Here is a 17,097-nt window from a genome sequence, read left to right as displayed (position 1 = left end):
TTCTGACAAGTGAATTTTAATTTCTGTCAGTTCACTTAAATATTTTGAGGCTAACTAATGTACTCTAAGTAAATGAATAGTCTTACTTGTCAAATAAGCTTGATCCTATTTAGATAAATCCAGATTATTCACTTAGCGTATACAAATGGGAAACCATTACGAATAGAATAAGGACATGGTCACTGAAAGCCACAGTAACTACATGGACAGGTAATTTTATATTTAACAAGATCGTATTTTAACATTTAATAGATCAGTTCGCTGAGGGCACTACTACCTTAGAAAGTAGTTAATCTAGTCTCAACACCAGGGGCATAACTAGAAATCATAGGGCCCCATAGCAAAATCATATGGGCCCCCACCACCTAGTGACAGGAAATTGAAATAGCAAAATTAGTAGCAATAATTGAACATATGGATTATAGCATCATATATTAGTGATCCACATAGTAGTGCTAGATCGTAAAAGACCACCAACTTGTTATTAGGGTATGTTCACACGCACTGTTTTCAGACGTAATTCGGGCGTTAAAAGACGGCGCGTAAAAAGACGCCCATGTCAAAGAAGTGCATGTCACTTCTTGGGACGTTTTTGGAGCAGTTTTTCATTGACTTCATTGAAAAACAGCTCCAATAACGTCCGTAAAATATGCCGCAAAAAACGCGAGTAGTTACAAAAACGTCTCCGTATTTTCAGATGTATTTGGCGTTTGCGTGTGAACATACCCTTACTCCACAAAATGGAAAGATGTTCTTGTACCTGTGTGGACTCTCCCAACCTATGGGCCCCCCAGCAGCTGCTATGGCTACTAATGCTACACTTACGCCCATGCTCAACACATTATGATAGTTATACCATTAGCAACAGACATGTAAAACCCTTATTTTTTTGCAGTGTTATAAAAGTTATTCCTAAATTTTTGGGAGCGGTGAGTTTTGTGTTTGTTTTTAAGCAGAGGTGGATCTTATCATATAACTACTTCATGACTAGACAGCTGTTCCCCTGTTATGAATTTGTGACCGGGGACAATTTTTACAAGCTGGAATAATGAATTCTGTAAGGCCTCATGCACACCTCTGCGTTCAGGAATCTTATTAAACAGATCCTAAATATGGGCCTATACTGTGGGTATTATCTGGAACACCGGTTTTCCAGGCATGATAATTAAACATGGACCCATCCGTCCATTTCTACTTAGATGTGCCTCAAATTTTATACAGAGGTTTTTCTTCTAGGGGAGAACATGGTGTCTCATGGGGACTCATGGGGAGACCATGAATTGGCACCCATAGTGCAGTTTGTGCACATAGTGGTATCATATACATGAGGCCTAAATTGATTTGTGTTTGGTTGACTGCTTTAGGGTATGTTCAGACGTGGCGGAATTGCTGTGGAATTCCGCTGCGCACACTCCGCACTGGAAATCCGCAGCAGACAGTCCGTCCGTTGGTTTCCACACCTTTTTAGTTATCTTCGTGCAGACGTTGCGGACAACTCTGCTGCGGACCATAGGCTGCGGTACGGAATTTGGTGTCCGCAGCATACACTGGCTGTTGCGGACTTGATGCGTACTTGTGGCGTAATTTCTCCATTGACTTCAATGGAGTTGCAAAATGACGCAATGAAATCTGCAGATGTTATGTGTGTTGCGTTGCGGATTGCTTTCGCTAACAGGATATTCCATCATTCTGGCTGGACCTATGTGTTTCGAGGTCTACAACTAGACTGAGATGGAATGTTTTAAAAGAGAGCAGGATGTACTATTCACCTGAATCCGCACCGACTAATCCGCAGCATTTTACTTCACTTTTTAGACAAAGGCGCAACGGAATCTGCAACGCGGATTATGTGCGGTATTGATGCGGACAGTGTCTGCAGAATTCTGCCACATCTGAACATGCCCTTAGAGTCCAATTTGAGAAAGAGAAGAAAATACTTTTCTGATAACATGTCGTGGTTCCTTTGGACTTACTACTTTGAAGGATATAAATACATAGGTCTTTTATTATAAAAAAAAAATAAAAAAATTACATGCAATCTACATTAGTACGACATCACTACTGTCTTGCTCATTTCCTTTTGTTTGTGCTCCAAAACAATATATTTTGAAGGGTAGATGCACCCCAACATCTGATTCATAAATGTACCCAATAACCTAATCAGGTAAGTTTTCTAACAACCCTTCTGCAGGAGACTTTACATTGGAGCCTAAGGGCCCTTTTACACCGGCCAATTAACAGGCAGACAAGCGTTCACAAAACGATCGTTCCCGATGATTGCCAAAACGCTCATTCATTGGCTGATTGTATCGTTTACGCAGCCTAAAATAATATCCTTGTCGGCAGCACATCTCCGACATGATAGAAATGTATGAGGACGAGCGATCGGAGTAACATACATTACTGATGATAGCGGCAATCGTTGATCGCCGCTCGTTTACACAGCCCTCGTCGGGCCGTGTAATAGGACCTTATATCTTATGGTAAGGCCACACAGGGCGACATTGACACTATGACATCCCCAACGTTTATAAACAGGGAGCATGGCTAAGCAATGGATATTTGCCCACTTACAGTAGGCATGAACATACTGTATGTATGGAAGTCTTTTTTTTCTGACAAGATAAAGGTCTATATGTACAATAGGCGAGATCTGTCAGCTTTGTAAAAGCTGAAGTGCTTGTCATGAGAGCCAACATAGCGGAGTGAATTTCACTTCAACCATGCAGTGGTGCAAGTCTAAAGGGGCTTTCTTATAGTAAATCAAATCACGAGTTTCAATAGTCTAATAGACTCATTTAACATTTCAGTCCTCCTGAACCTTCATCAGAAAATCCTCATAGAATATACGCACGAAATAAGTCAATTGCCAAAGGATGTTGCTATCAGAACATGAGAAAATCCCCTTAGTGACATTACAATGTGCATTATACCTGGATGACTTCAGAAAGTTCATAAATGCACTACCGTTCCTGTAAATTAAGACAGTGTTCTACAGTCACGAAGGACACTTAGGCTGGGTTCAGACAACCTATTTTCAGGCGTAAACGTGGCGTATTACGCCTGAAAACACGGCTCAAATACGTCGGCAAACATCTGCCCATTCATTTCAATGAGTTTGCCGACGTACTGTGCCGACGACCTGTCATTTTACGCGTCGCTGTCAAAAGACGGCGCGTAAAATAACAGCGTCGTCAAAGAAGTGCAGGAGACTTCTTAGGACGTAATTTGAGCCGTTTTTAATTGACTTCAATGAAGAACAGCTCCAAATTACGGCCGTAATTGACGCCTCGCAAAACGCGAGTACGAGCAATTACGTCTGAAATGCAGGAGCTGTTTTCTCCTGAAAACAGCTCCGTAATTTCAGCCGTAATTGTCGTTATCGTGTGTACATACCCTAATTGTTTGGCTAGAGATAGCACTCAATTTTATTGGCATTTTTATGGTGTTTTTTTATTTAGTGTAATTTTGTAAAAAAAATGTTTATGCAACTTTGAAAGTCCTATAGAAAAGACTATGGGAAGAAACACCACAAAATATGCCAGACCCAGAGCATGCTGCAATTTGAAAAATACAACACTGACCACAAAAACACCACAAACAAAAACGCAGTGTATGTAAGCATTTTATGTTTGACTTTAAACTTGAATGTAACATCAGGCCGCACAAAAAAAAAAAACACCTAAAAACGCAACAAAATACTGTGTGTGAATGCAGTCTAAGGGTATGTTCACACTGGCTATTTTCGGGTGTTTTTCGGACCGTAAACAGACGAAAAACGACAGAAAAATCGGAAGCAGGACGGCTCCAAACATCTGACCATTGATTACAATGGGAAAAACGGCGTTCTGTTCCGGGCCGATTTTTTACGCAGCCGTTTTGAAAAAGGCCGTAAAAAAACGCCCGCGAAAAAGAAGTGCATGTCACTTTGAGCCGTTTTTCATTGACTCCATAGAAAAACAGCTCCATTAACGTCCGTAAAAAACGCCGCAAAAAAACGCGAGTTGCTAAAAAAAAGGCTGAAAATCAGTAGCCGTTTTCCCTTATATCATGGACCGAACACGCTCACGTGAATCTGGCCTCAGTCTTATAGATATGCTATCTCCGATATGTATATAAAAATTATATTTATTTTGTGGGGGGGGGGGAGGGGTAAATATATATGTCTCGAGGCTTGTGCCCCTGATCTTTTAAGACTCTAGCAACGCCCCTGCAACTATGCACAAACTTAAATGCCATAAAACGAACAGATTATTTTAACAAGGGCCCATATAATTATTGATATAATGTGGTCATATGAATTTCAGGGTAATCTTCCTCTGGTAGCACATTACTAAAGATCGTATTTCAGAGGTTATATTGTTATAAATGTTCTGGATGTGTTTATTATACGGGTGTGGGGGGGTAAAGCCTGCATAATTGACTATAATTTCCATATCCTTATTGCCTGTTCCTGTCTTTGTTACCTGCTCTCCATCTGCCACACAATTCCCCCCCCCCCCCCCCCCCCTTGAGAGGCACAAGTCAAAAAGGGTAGGATGTACTCATATAAAAGGTCCATACCAAAAAAAATTCTCTACACTCACACAGCCCGTCTACGTTCTGCAGCAGGTAAAGTCTTTAAATATGAATGAGAATACAAGGATAGAGGTAGATATAATAGATTAGTAGTTTAGTAACACCATAGTCTTATGATGCTAAAGGTTAGTATCTCACATAGGGGATGTTAATATATGACATGGGAATCATATCACATCAGCCTTATATTTCCTATTGTAAACTACATGGGATACTTCATGTAAAAATACCTGTGCATGTTACATTTCTTTTCTACTTTGTTTTTTTCAAGGAGTGGGGAAATGCCACCACATACTACAATATTAAAAAACAAAAAAAACATTAAGACCTTAACACCACCGAATGTACTACTGCAGTGTCATATCACTAATGTGTAATATCTGGCCACAGTGTTTTCATCTGTAAGGCTGGGTTCACACGACCATGTTACGTCCGTATTGGACGGAACGTATTTCGGCCGGAAGTCCCGGACCGAACACACTGCAGGGAGCCGGGCTCCTAGCATCATAGTTATGTACGATGCTAGGAGTCCCTGCCTCTCTGCAGGACAACTGTCCCGTACTGTAATCATGTTTTCAGTAGGGGACAGTAGTTCCACGGAGAGGCAGGGACTCCTAGCGTCGTACATAACTATGATGCTAGGAGCCCGGCTCCCTGCACTGAGTTCGGTCCGGGACTTGCCGCCGAAATACGTCCGTCAATTACGGACGTAACATGGTCGTGTGAACCCAGCCTAAGAGTGATTTCATCCATAAAAAAATAGCAAGTGTAAAGTTAAAAAATAACTCTAGAAAGCCTTTTTGTTTGGCTGTTGTTATGACTTTGTAATACAGTATCTACTAAACTATCATTGCCTATATCTATATTCTGTAAAAAAAAATAACTTCATATACTCTGTATTGTTTCTGTCCACAGAATGTCATCCTCTTTGTGCTTTGCCCTTCTGGGCTGTTTGGTCCTTGGAGTATCTCTGTCAGAAGGTAAGTTAATTATATAAGGGCAGTAGGGCGGCCGTTTTCTCGAAATCATCCTAGAAGGAAGACAGCAAATTCATGCATATACCGAATTCATGAAGGACCCTATATTCTCCCAATAAGTGGGGGTTCCAGAGATTAGATTCCCATCTAAAAGACACTTATGGTATATAATGTGGATATCCTGAGATTTCCTCAGTGAAAAGGTTGAGAATCACTAGTGATTTGTTAAAATGTATCCACATTTGTTAGAATAAAAACAAAGAAAATGTTTGCAGTCAATTGGACTAAGGCTGCATGCAGACAAACGTATTTTTGCTGCCGCAATTCACCCGCCAAAGCTGCAGATAAATTGCGGCCCCATTCATTTCAATGGGCCCATGCACGCGACCATGGTTTCCATGGTCCGTGAATGGCCTAGGAGCCTGGACCGCCAAAAGGTGACATCATCCATGACCTCACAGTAATCACTGCTACCTCTGCTGTACAGCTACTTAAGGACTAACTATGAAGCCACGAGAAACTACTTCTCTGCTAAAATACATGCGTATACAGTAAAACGTAGGTTGTCTTTACTAAAGAAATATTATATGAGCTATGAAAAACTCCCATATTTTATACAGGGGCACCTCGTGCTTCATGTCCTCCTGGATGGTTTTTCTACAAATCTAATTGTTATGGATATTTCCGGTTCAAACTGCCCTGGTCTGAAGCAGAGGTAAGAAAACAAAATAAAAGAAAACAATGCAAGAATTAGGGTATGTTCACACGTAGTCAACAAAAACGTCTGAAAATCCAGAGCTGTTTTCAAGGGAAAACAGACCCTGCTTTTCAGACGTTTTTTTACCAACTCGCATTTTTCGCTGCGTTTTTCGCGGCGTTTTTTACGTCCGTTTTTGAAGCTGTTTTCATTGGAGTCTATGAGAAAACAGCTCCAAAAACGTCCAAAGAAGTGTCCTGCACTTCTTTTGACGAGGCTGTATTTTTACGCGTCGTCGTTTGACAGCTGTCAAACAACGATGCGTAAATAATAGGTCGTCTGCACAGTACGTCGGCAAACCCATTCAAATGAATGGGCAGATGTTTGCCGACGTATTGGAGCCGTATTTTCAGACGTAAAACGAGGCATAATACGCCTCGTATACGTCTGAAATTTGCCCGTGTGAACATACCCTCACCGAGACATTTTGCTTTTACTCTGTATTACAAGGAATGACGTAACTTATTTGCTTACAGTTTGAGTGTGTCAGTTATGGACATGGTGCCCATTTGGCCTCAATCATAGATGATTCTGAAGCATCGATTATTGCAAGTCATGTGGCTGCTTACTCAAAGAATGAAGATATCTGGATTGGACTTCATGACCCCGAAGAGGTGAGAGTACTCAACAATTACATATTGATTGAGCTGAATATGTAGGTATAAGCCTCGTTACTTATTGGAGCTCTCATGAGGACCCCCAGTGGTCATCAACAAAACAGAAACTTATCTCTTGCATCCATTCCACAATGAACATCTCAGAATCCTGTCGGCAAAATAATGCCCAAAAGCTAAGGCAATTCCCATTAAAGGGTTATTCCCATCTACAAAAAAAATCTATCTATTAGGCCTGATTTACACGAGCGTGTGCGTTTTGCGCGCGCAAAAAACGCTGCGTTTTGCGTGCGCAAATGGCACTTGACAGCTCCGTGTGTCATCCGTGTATGATGCGCGGCTGCGTGATTTTCGCGCAGCCACCATCATAGAGATGAGGCTAGTCGACGCCCGTCACTGTCCAAGGTGCTGAAAGAGCTAACTGATCGACAGTAACTCTTTCAGCACCCTCGACAGTGAGTTCCGAACACAATATACACCAACCTGTGAATAAAAAACAAGACGTTCATACTTACCATGAACTGCCTGCTTCCTTCAGTCCGGTCTCCCGGCCGTTGCCTTGGTGACGCGTCCCTCTCTTGTCATCCGGCCCCACCTCCCAGGATGACGCGGCAGTCCATGAGACCGCTGCAGCCTGTGATTGGCTGCAGCCTGTGCTTGGCCTGTGATTGGCTGCAGCTGTCACTTGGACTGAATTGTCATCCCGGGAGGTCGGACTGGAGGAAGGAGCCGGGAGTTATCGGTAAGTCCGAACTTGTTTTTTTTTACACGTACATGTATATTGTGATCGGAAGTCACTGTCCAGGGTGCTGAACCAGTTTAACTCTTTCAGCACCGTGGGCAGTGACTGTCTCCTGACGTCGCGTACCCGAACATTTTTTGCCGGGTTCGGTCAAAACGAGTTCGGCCGAACCCGGTGAAGTTCGGTGCGCTCATCTCTAATTTGACACTCCGTTTGGATGTTTGTAAACAGAAAAGCACGTGGTGCTTTTCTGTTTACATTCATCCTTTTGACAGCTCTTGCGCGAATAACGCAGTTCGCACGGAAGTGCTTCCGTGTGGCATGCGTTGTTTTCACGCACCCATTGACTTCAATGGGTGCGTGATGCGCGAAAAACGCACGATTATAGAACATGTCGTGAGTTTTACGCAACGCACTCGCGCTGCGCAAAATTCACGCATCGTCTGCACTGCCCCATAGAGTAATATAGGCGCGTACGACACGCGTGAAAAGCACGCGCGTATATTACGCTCGTGTAAATGAGGCCTAAAGCTCACCCTTCTAAAGATAATAATTTTTGTAATTACCTTTTTTTTATCCCAGCGATGTTGTTTTTTCGATATTCTTTCTTCTTCTCGCTGTCAGTCCCTCTTTGTTTGTAGCTCGTTGTCTAGGGATCCGGCCACCACTATTTACCTTTAGCGGTGGCCGCGCATGCGCAATTCTATCCTCTCCGTCTTTAGGAGAGGATGTCATTTCTAGCAGGAACGCGCATATCGGCGCACGCGCATTAGATGCCGGGCCAGCCACAAGTCGCGAGGAGAAGTCAGCATGTAACGTGTGTGTGTGTGTGTGTGTTTGTGCCTTTGTGTTTGTATATATGTGTATATATGTGTGAAGGGTTCGTCTCAACCAGGCTTACAATGCCTGGTTGAGACGAACATTCTCCCGATGCTGCTAGAACTACATTAGCTAGCAAAGTCGGGAGCGCACACACTGCAGAGCGGCTTGATTGACATCGAGCCGCTCACGCCCCTTTTTATAAAAGATAACCAGCACTAGCTGAGTTATGAAGTTTAAAAAAAGGTAGATAGGGAATAAAGTTTTTAAAAATGAACAGAAAATTAGTTTTTATTTCATTTCAGCTTAGAATGCCTGAAAAAAAAATTTCACTCAATTTAGGATTAACCCTTTAAGTAAATTTACATACAAGCTATAATCCAACCCAGAAAGCCTCTTGTGCCTAATGGCACCGGTTAATCAGAATATGCAGGGTATTTACCCCGCTAGAATATGCCATCACTAATCCATAATAAAGCATTTTGTAAGGGAAAAAGTGGGTTTTTCATTTTTTTTCTTTGGGGATTTTATATATTTAGCTTTATTCCACTTTTTTTAATTTTTTTTTATTAGTCCCACTAAGGTACTTTACTATGCGATCATTTGATCGCTTTTATAATACACTGCAATACTTCTGTATTGCAGCGTATTATTGCCTGTCTGTGTTAGGGTATGTTCACACACACTATTTACGGACGTAATTCGGGCGTTTTAGCCCCGAATTACGTCCGAAAATGCGCCTCAATAGCGTCGGCAAACGTAAAAAAGACGCCCGCGTCAAAGAAGTGTCATGTCACTTCTTCAGACGTAAATGGAGCCGTTTTCCATGGACTCCATGGAAAACCAGCTCGAGTTACGTCCGTATTGGACGCGGCGTTCAAGCGCCTGCACATGCCGTTACGGCTGAAATGACGGGGCTGTTTTCTCCTGAAAACAGCCCCGTAATTTCGGCCGTTATGGACGCTGTAGTGTGAACATACCCTAAGGGTATGTGCACACGCGGACTCAAAAACAGCTGAAAATTACAGAGCTGTTTTGGCTGGGTTCACACGACCTATTTTCAGACGTAAACGAGGCGTATTATGCCTCGTTTTACGCCTGAAAATAGGGCTACAATACATCGGCAAACATCTGCCCATTCATTTGAATGGGTTTGCCGACGTATTGTGCAGACGACCTGTAATTTACGCGTCGTCGTTTGACAGCTGTCAAACGATGACGCGTAAATGGACTGCCTTGGCAAACAAGTGCAGGGCACTTCTTTGCCACGTAATTTGAGCTGTTCTTCATTGAACTCAATGAAGCACAGCTCAAGATTTACGAGCGTCTCAGACGGCTCGCAAAATGCGAGGAGGAGCATTTACGTGTGAAACGAGGCAGCTGTTTTCTCTTGAAAACAGTCTGTCTTTTCACACGTAAATGACAGCTAGCGTGTGCACATACCCTTTCAGAGAAAACAGCCTCTGATTTTCAGGCATTTTTGAAGCTGAAAATGAAGCTTCTTTTAATTTGGAGTTTTTAATAGTGTTCAATGGAAAATCAGCTCCAAACGCCTCAAGAAGTGACATGCGGCGTAAAAAGATGCCCCGTATGAACTAAATGCTGTTTTTCCAATTGATTTCAATGGGCAGATGTTTTGTAGGCGTTCAGCTTCCGTTTTTTCAGGCGTTTTTCAAGGTGCAAATGCCCCGAAATACGCCTGAAAACACTGCGTGTGAACATACCCTAAAACTGACAGGCACCTGCTAGGCATTAACTAGAGGCAGACCTGGGGGCCTTTCTAAGGTAAAGAGAGAATCTCTGTGTCATGCACCACCCGCTCAGGCCCTCCACTCGGCATAACACTGTGTATCAGTTTATCTTTCAAAATGAATGATAAAGCTTCTGTATGTTTATCTATTTATGTCACATTTACTCGGTCTTAGAATCGTCGCTGGAAATGGAATGATGGGTCAATGTATAATTATCGTGCTTGGAAGAATGGGGAACCTAATAATCTGAATAATGTTGAGAACTGTGGAGAGCTGACAAAAGAAACAAGTAAGTAATAAGTATTGCAAAAAAAATGACAGCGATATCCAGTAGGTTTTACCCGAGAGTCCTTGAGAACCCAAGCTGAGAATAACTAACTGACTGCATTGTCACAAACCTAGACTGATGCAGCTAAGTTTCTATATATACATCATAAGGCACGCTGCTATATACAGAAAAGCACTAGCTACCTTATCAAAATAATTTCATACATAATCATATTAGAACAACTAAATGTTGAGCACATACCACCATAAAATAAACCTTAACTGCAATATGTAATAACAGAGTCAATATATATATATATATATATATATATATATATATGCACATTCTTCCGAATGCTTGATACAATGCAAATTAACATACTATAAAACACCAAGTACCAAAACACCAGTGAATTATTTCGGATACAAAATATATTTAATGTAGGAGGTAGAACTGAAGAATCAAGAGATGTATATACTAAGAACAACCCATGAATCCTTATGCAGTTAGAAATGTACTATAGGACTTTGTAAAAGAAAATCCTGTAGGAAAATTATAAAATGAATCCTATGGTCAACATTAACTGCAGGCAGTGGTATATAGAATGGTTCCCCGGTTGCGGTTAAATAATTGTAAACATATATACAGCAGACCAAATGAAACAATGATGCGGGTTAGACATGACACTGCCTACTATATCAAATGTCCATTTTTTATGAGAGAGGACAGTTTTTTTAATTATATTTTTTTTACTTTTCACTTTTTTTGCAGTTCCAGAATGTATCCAGTATTTTTAGGCCCTAGTAATGCATTGATATAGGGCCATATGTAGTATATCAAGTAGTGTATTACCCACTCGTGGGCGGCCAGGTGGTAATGTTACCAGTTCCCAATGACTTTTCAGGGCAGTGTAACATCACAGGTTAAATAACTTGTAGATTATTGACCTTTCTTGGTGATCGCAAAGTTTACCCTGCCCTCTTTGGTGATTCATTGTTCTAGTGCCAATTCTTAGTAATACCGGTCAGCCATGCCCATGCATTGTGGGCATCTCTGGTGTCAACAAGAATTACCTGGCTCTCAGCTCTAGCAGCTTCTACTCTACAAAGGTGCTAAAAAGAAAAAAGCTGTCATAAGAGAACAGGCCATTGGTGCGAGAAAGGAAGGATGGATCATCTCTAGTATGATTCACTCTAACTTGCTGCAGTCTATGGGAGACATCAGAGCAACTATCGTATGGATGAAGGAAGAAGAAAAAACTAATTCCCAGTGTTCTGGACATGGCGCCTGGCAGGTAAGTATCAGGAGGACGTAAGATATTGTAAAGTTCTTTCATTAATTAATCTATTAATAACAGACTACGCTTTTCAGGACCGAACTGGTCCCTTCATCAGGTCAAAAACATATAGTTTGCACATGGATTGTACACCAACATCTCCCCAATATTGAAGCCCTGGTGCTGTTACTTGTTATATATAAAAGAAAATGGAATGAGCAGAAAAAAGCAAACTGAATTAAATATCTTTAAGATCGATCCAGACCTATTACACACTAAAGAGAATGTAGATAACGACCTGTCACAATCGTCCCCACAACCAGGGAAACTAGAACAAAGAATAGAAAACTGACAAACCTCGATACAAAAAACTGATAATGTAACATCTTTATAACATTGATTCTATAATATATGGATTCAGACAATAAGGGTATGTTCACACGCAGTGTTTTCAGGCGTATTTTTGGGTATTTACGCCTCGAAAAACGCCACAAAAAACGGAAGCTGAACGCCTACAAACATATGCCCATTGAAATCAATGAGAAAAACAGGATTTAGTTCATACAGGGTGTCTCTTTATGCTGCCGTTTTAAAAAACGGAGCGTAAAAAAACACTCCGTAAAAAGAAGTAGCATGTCACTTCTTGAGGCGTTCTTTGGAGCGGATTTTCCATTGAACACTATGAAAAACACCTCAAAAAACGCCTCAAAATAAGCCTGAAAAGAAGCCTCAAAAGCTCCAAATTAAGGCTATGTTCACACTGGGTATTTTGCCGAGTTTTTTTACGCGGAAACCGCGTCGCAAAACTCGGCAAAAACGGCCCGAGAACGCCTCCCATTGATTTCAATGGGAGGCGTCGGCGTCTTTTTCCCGCGAGCAGTAAAACCGCCTCGCGGGAAAAAGAAGCGACCTGCCCTATCTTCGGGCGCTTCCGCCTCTGACCTCCCATTGACTTCAATGGGAGGCAGGAGAAAGCGTATTTCTTGCTGTTTTTTGCCCGCGGCGCTCAATGGCCGTGGGCGAAAAATGGCGCGATAATTGCCGCGAAAATCGGCGTGCAGGGAGAGGAATATCTGCCTCAAAGTTCCAAACGGAATTTTGAGGCAGATATTCCTCCCCCAAAATACTCCGTGTGAACATAGCCTTAGGCTGGGTGCACACAGAGTTTTTGCAGGAGGAAATTCTGCCTCAAAATTCTGTTTGGAATTTTGAGGCAGATTTTGCGTTTTTCGCCCGCGGACATTGAGCGCTGCGGGCATAAAACGCCGTGAAATACGCTTTCTCTGCCTCCCATTGATGTCAATGGGAGGTCAGAGGCGTAAACGCCCGAAGATAAGGCATGTCCCGTCTTTCTCCCGCGAGACGGTTTTACCGCTCGCGGGAAAAAAACTCCTCCGCCTCCCATTGAAATCAATGGGAGGCATTTTCGGCCGTTTTTTGGTGCATTTTGCGGCGCAGTTTCCATGTAAAAAAACTCGCCAAAAGACTGTGTGAACTCACCCTTAAAGAAGCTTCATTTTCAGCTTCAAAAATGCCTGAAAATCGGGAGCGGTTTTCCCTTGAAAACAGCTCCGCATTTTCGGACGTTTTTGAGTTTGCGTGTGAACATACCCTAACAGTGAAGTCCGATAACAACTGTGTATGTACATACGTGTATGTGTGTATATATATATATATATATATATATTGTGACAACTTGGGGACCACTTAGCTCATGGGATCGCCATCTCCCGGGTGAGATGGTTGGCACACATAGAAAGTTCACTCCAAAAAGGTTTAAACCAGCCGCAGCTAGCTTTATTGTCTTCACAACAGCAGGTCAGTGGTACAACAATAAACATCCAAAATAAACCCTGGGCCGTCCAGCCTCTAACTAACACATTCAGTGTCCCTCACTACGTGACACTGAGCCTTGTGCCCAGCACCTCAAAACCTTCAGTTTTACCTCACACAGTGGTGACTCTCACAGGCTAGCATGCCTGTCTTCCCCAGACTGAGAGCCCTGTGTGAACTGCACACACCTGATATAAAGAGCCGCCTCAGGTGAAGCCTAACTAGGCTCATCAGACAGCCCAAGCACCAGCAGAGAAAACCCTCTCTGCTGTACATGCGCCCTGGTTGCTTAAAACCTGAGTTTCTGCCCTGTCCAGTAGCTGCACTGCTACATATCCCCCCCCCCCCTTTGATAAAGGCCGTACGACTGATCACATTTCAACCTCCCTCCAGGGTCAAAGCTCCTACGTTGGGACATAATCACCCTTAGGGTCACCCCTACAGTAACAGACATATGATAATCACCCCTGGGTGTATTAGACAGGTGCTCCTGCAACTCTTCTATGTTGGCATGCCTAGCATCCTCATCCCTTGTAGGCACTACTAGCTTTTGCTGATCACAGCCGTATTTACATGTGTTGTGCCCTACATTCATGGACCTTTCCGCATCCATGAAGAGGCTTTGTGTGTCACCCCTTGGTTTAGACACTGGCTCATAGTGTTCAGTAACACTCATCTAGTGAGTTTTGGTATACAACGTACCATCCAGCAAACCACTTTCAGACGCTATACTCCCCTCCATCTTGGAGTTTTTCATCTCAGTATTTAAATGCTCAGACTGTCCGTCCAGAGACAATTTTCCACCCCACTCACCAGACCTCTCTGGGTTACCATTAGTAACAGTACGCACATCACATGTGACACTCTCGACTTTCTGAACTACGGCCTCAAGGGGCACACTTGAACTAATCCCCTCTTCTGTCTCGGCTGCTGTTTCTTTAACAGCCTGTTCCCACAATGCATTAACCTGCTCAGGCTGTGTGACATACTCACGGGTTAAAGACACGTTAGGCACAATTTTTGACATTTCACTAGTGTCATCACATAAACGCTGTGCATCAAATACATGTGCGTCATTTTTAGCAGGCATTTCCTGAATCACATTATCGCTTGACAACATTACAACTGGTGCATTTTCCATTTTTGGCAGTGGAGCAGCACATCCTGCAGAGGACTCTTCCCTGTAATGCTTATCGGAGATATTGCCTTTCTCCCACAACTGCCAAAAATGAGGGAAGTCCCTTCCCAGCACAGACTCCTCATCAAGTTCCTCAAATTTTCTAAGTCTGTGCTGCACAGTCCCAAAATCAGTTTCAAAGTCAATCAGAACGGTCTCACCCATCTCAGCATCCTTCTTCATGAACAGCAAAATGTCCGGATGCATCCTCGAGACCTCTTGGCGAAGATCCAGACTGACCCGTAGCGGAATCCCACCAACCAACACTTCACGTGTTTTTTCTTGCGCTCTCTCTGGCCTCCTGACCAGAGAACAATCAGGTGCACATCCATCCGCTTGATGGCATCTCCAACAGCGCTCCTTCTGCTGAACAACAGCCACATGCTGTCGGGGTTGGTTGCTCCTAGCAACGGTCCTCACAGCTTGTATCACAGGTACGCACGCTCCGTGCTCTTCTCTGCGAACTGTCTGTAACACCGCCGGAGTACCCGGCATAAATGCAGTTGACGTTGAAAAGAATCCACTTGGCTTGGAAGGCTGTGCATCCCCGGACAGCACCCGTGCCCTTAGAGCCTCTCTATCTGCTTCCAACTGTGCCAGGACCCTTTGGTTATCCTCCCTCTGTTTGGCATTTGTTTCCTGCAGCTCTGCATTCAACTGCACCATTTGTTTGAGGAGTTCCTCCATAAGACCCATTGCAATGGAAAAACTCTCTTTAATTGGGCTTCTGGCCCTTTAAATTTCCCTGCATACTTCTTGTGCCATTTTATTGCCCAAAGCAATTCTCCGCCATATGTGACAACTTGGGGACCACTTAGCTCATGGGATCGCCATCTCCCGGGTGAGATGGTTGGCACACATAGAAAGTTCACTCCAAAAAGGTTTAAACCAGCCGCAGCTAGCTTTATTGTCTTCACAACAGCAGGTCAGTGGTACAACAATAAACATCCAAAATAAACCCTAGGCCGTCCAGCCTCTAAGGAACACATTCAGTGTCCCTCACTACGTGACACTGAGCCTTGTGCCCAGCACCTCAAAACCTTCAGTTTTACCTCACACGGTGGTGACTCTCACAGGCTAGCATGCCTGTCTTCCCCAGACTGAGAGCCCTGTGTGAACTGCACACACCTGATATAAAGAGCCGCCTCAGGTGAAGCCCAACTAGGCTCATCAGACAGCCCAAGCACCAGCAGAGAAAACCCTCTCTGCTGTACATGCTCCCTGGTTGCTTAAAACCTGAGTTTCTGCACTGTCCAGTAGCTGCACTACTACAATATATATATATATATATATATATATATATATACATATATATATATATATATATATATACATATATATATATATATATACAAATATATAAGATTTTTTTGCACCACATAGGGTTCCGTGACTCTTTACTCCACCCGTTTTTTCAAATGTGTCTTCCCGATTTTTTCACTGTATAAAACGGTGTACAATCCATGTGCAAACTATATGTTGTTTTTTGTTTTTTTTGCTTGTTTTTTTTTTATATGTTTTTTTTTTTGACCTGATGAAGGGACCAGTTCGGTCCTGAAACACAATTTGTTTCAATAAAACAACTTTACAATATATGTTCTCCTGATACTTACCTGCCAGGCGCCATGACCAGAACACTGCCGGTTACGGCCACATCATAGACTGACGGATGCTATGCAGTAGTGTTGTGCCTATTCCAGCACAACTGCACTAGGTGAGTCTTATTTCAAAGAAAGCCAACTGCGTATATGCCCTACACATAACGTCATCACCTTAGAGGGGCGCCACTTCCTCCTTTTATATCATAGCAACTAGTGTTTGCTCACCCAGGAAAAACTGCCAATTAGCGATAAAGTATAAAGAGCGGAAAATGCCACATACAAGTCATATAATGGCTGCTATTCCTCATGTACACATACACGACAGCTTATTTTGAAGTCACCTAAAATGACAGGTACGTTTTAAGCTTAAGGTAAGATTTCAATGCATCCATTCATGCCTATAAAAGCAGGATTAAAAAAATAGGCACAAAGGTTGCATACTGTGTCACTACAAATAAACAGTAAATGTCTTCTATATATCTGTACTGTAGAGTGGAGGAAAAAGGACATTGGGTCCTCAGACGAAAATAGAACTACGGCACCATCCATTTCGCTGAAGAATAAACATATATAATAATAATATGATTCGTACTTCTCCCTTCTCTCTGTCTGCAGACTACCGCCAGTGGAATGATGCTCCATGTAAAGTAGAAAACCACTTTGTGTGCAAATACAAACCGTAAGGGCATGGTCGTATTCTGAAA

The 17,097-nt window shown here is 42.7% G+C and overlaps 1 protein-coding gene across 1 annotated transcript; it reads left to right on the top strand.

Moving 5' to 3' along the window:
• Positions 1-5,494: 5,494 nt before the first annotated feature.
• On the top strand, positions 5,495-17,076 carry LOC142748007 (regenerating islet-derived protein 4-like). Its single transcript, XM_075855126.1, has 5 exons — positions 5,495-5,558; positions 6,176-6,270; positions 6,789-6,926; positions 10,413-10,527; positions 17,009-17,076. Exons 1-5 carry the CDS (start codon positions 5,495-5,497, stop codon positions 17,074-17,076), a joined length of 480 nt encoding a protein of 159 aa, XP_075711241.1.
• The last annotated feature ends 21 nt before the right edge of the window (positions 17,077-17,097 follow it).

This window comes from Rhinoderma darwinii, chromosome 3 (genome assembly GCF_050947455.1).
Source record: "Rhinoderma darwinii isolate aRhiDar2 chromosome 3, aRhiDar2.hap1, whole genome shotgun sequence".
Lineage (NCBI taxonomy): Eukaryota > Metazoa > Chordata > Amphibia > Anura > Rhinodermatidae > Rhinoderma > Rhinoderma darwinii.
Note: the sequence above shows the minus strand (reverse complement) of the source record. Positions and strands in the feature narration are given on the sequence as shown.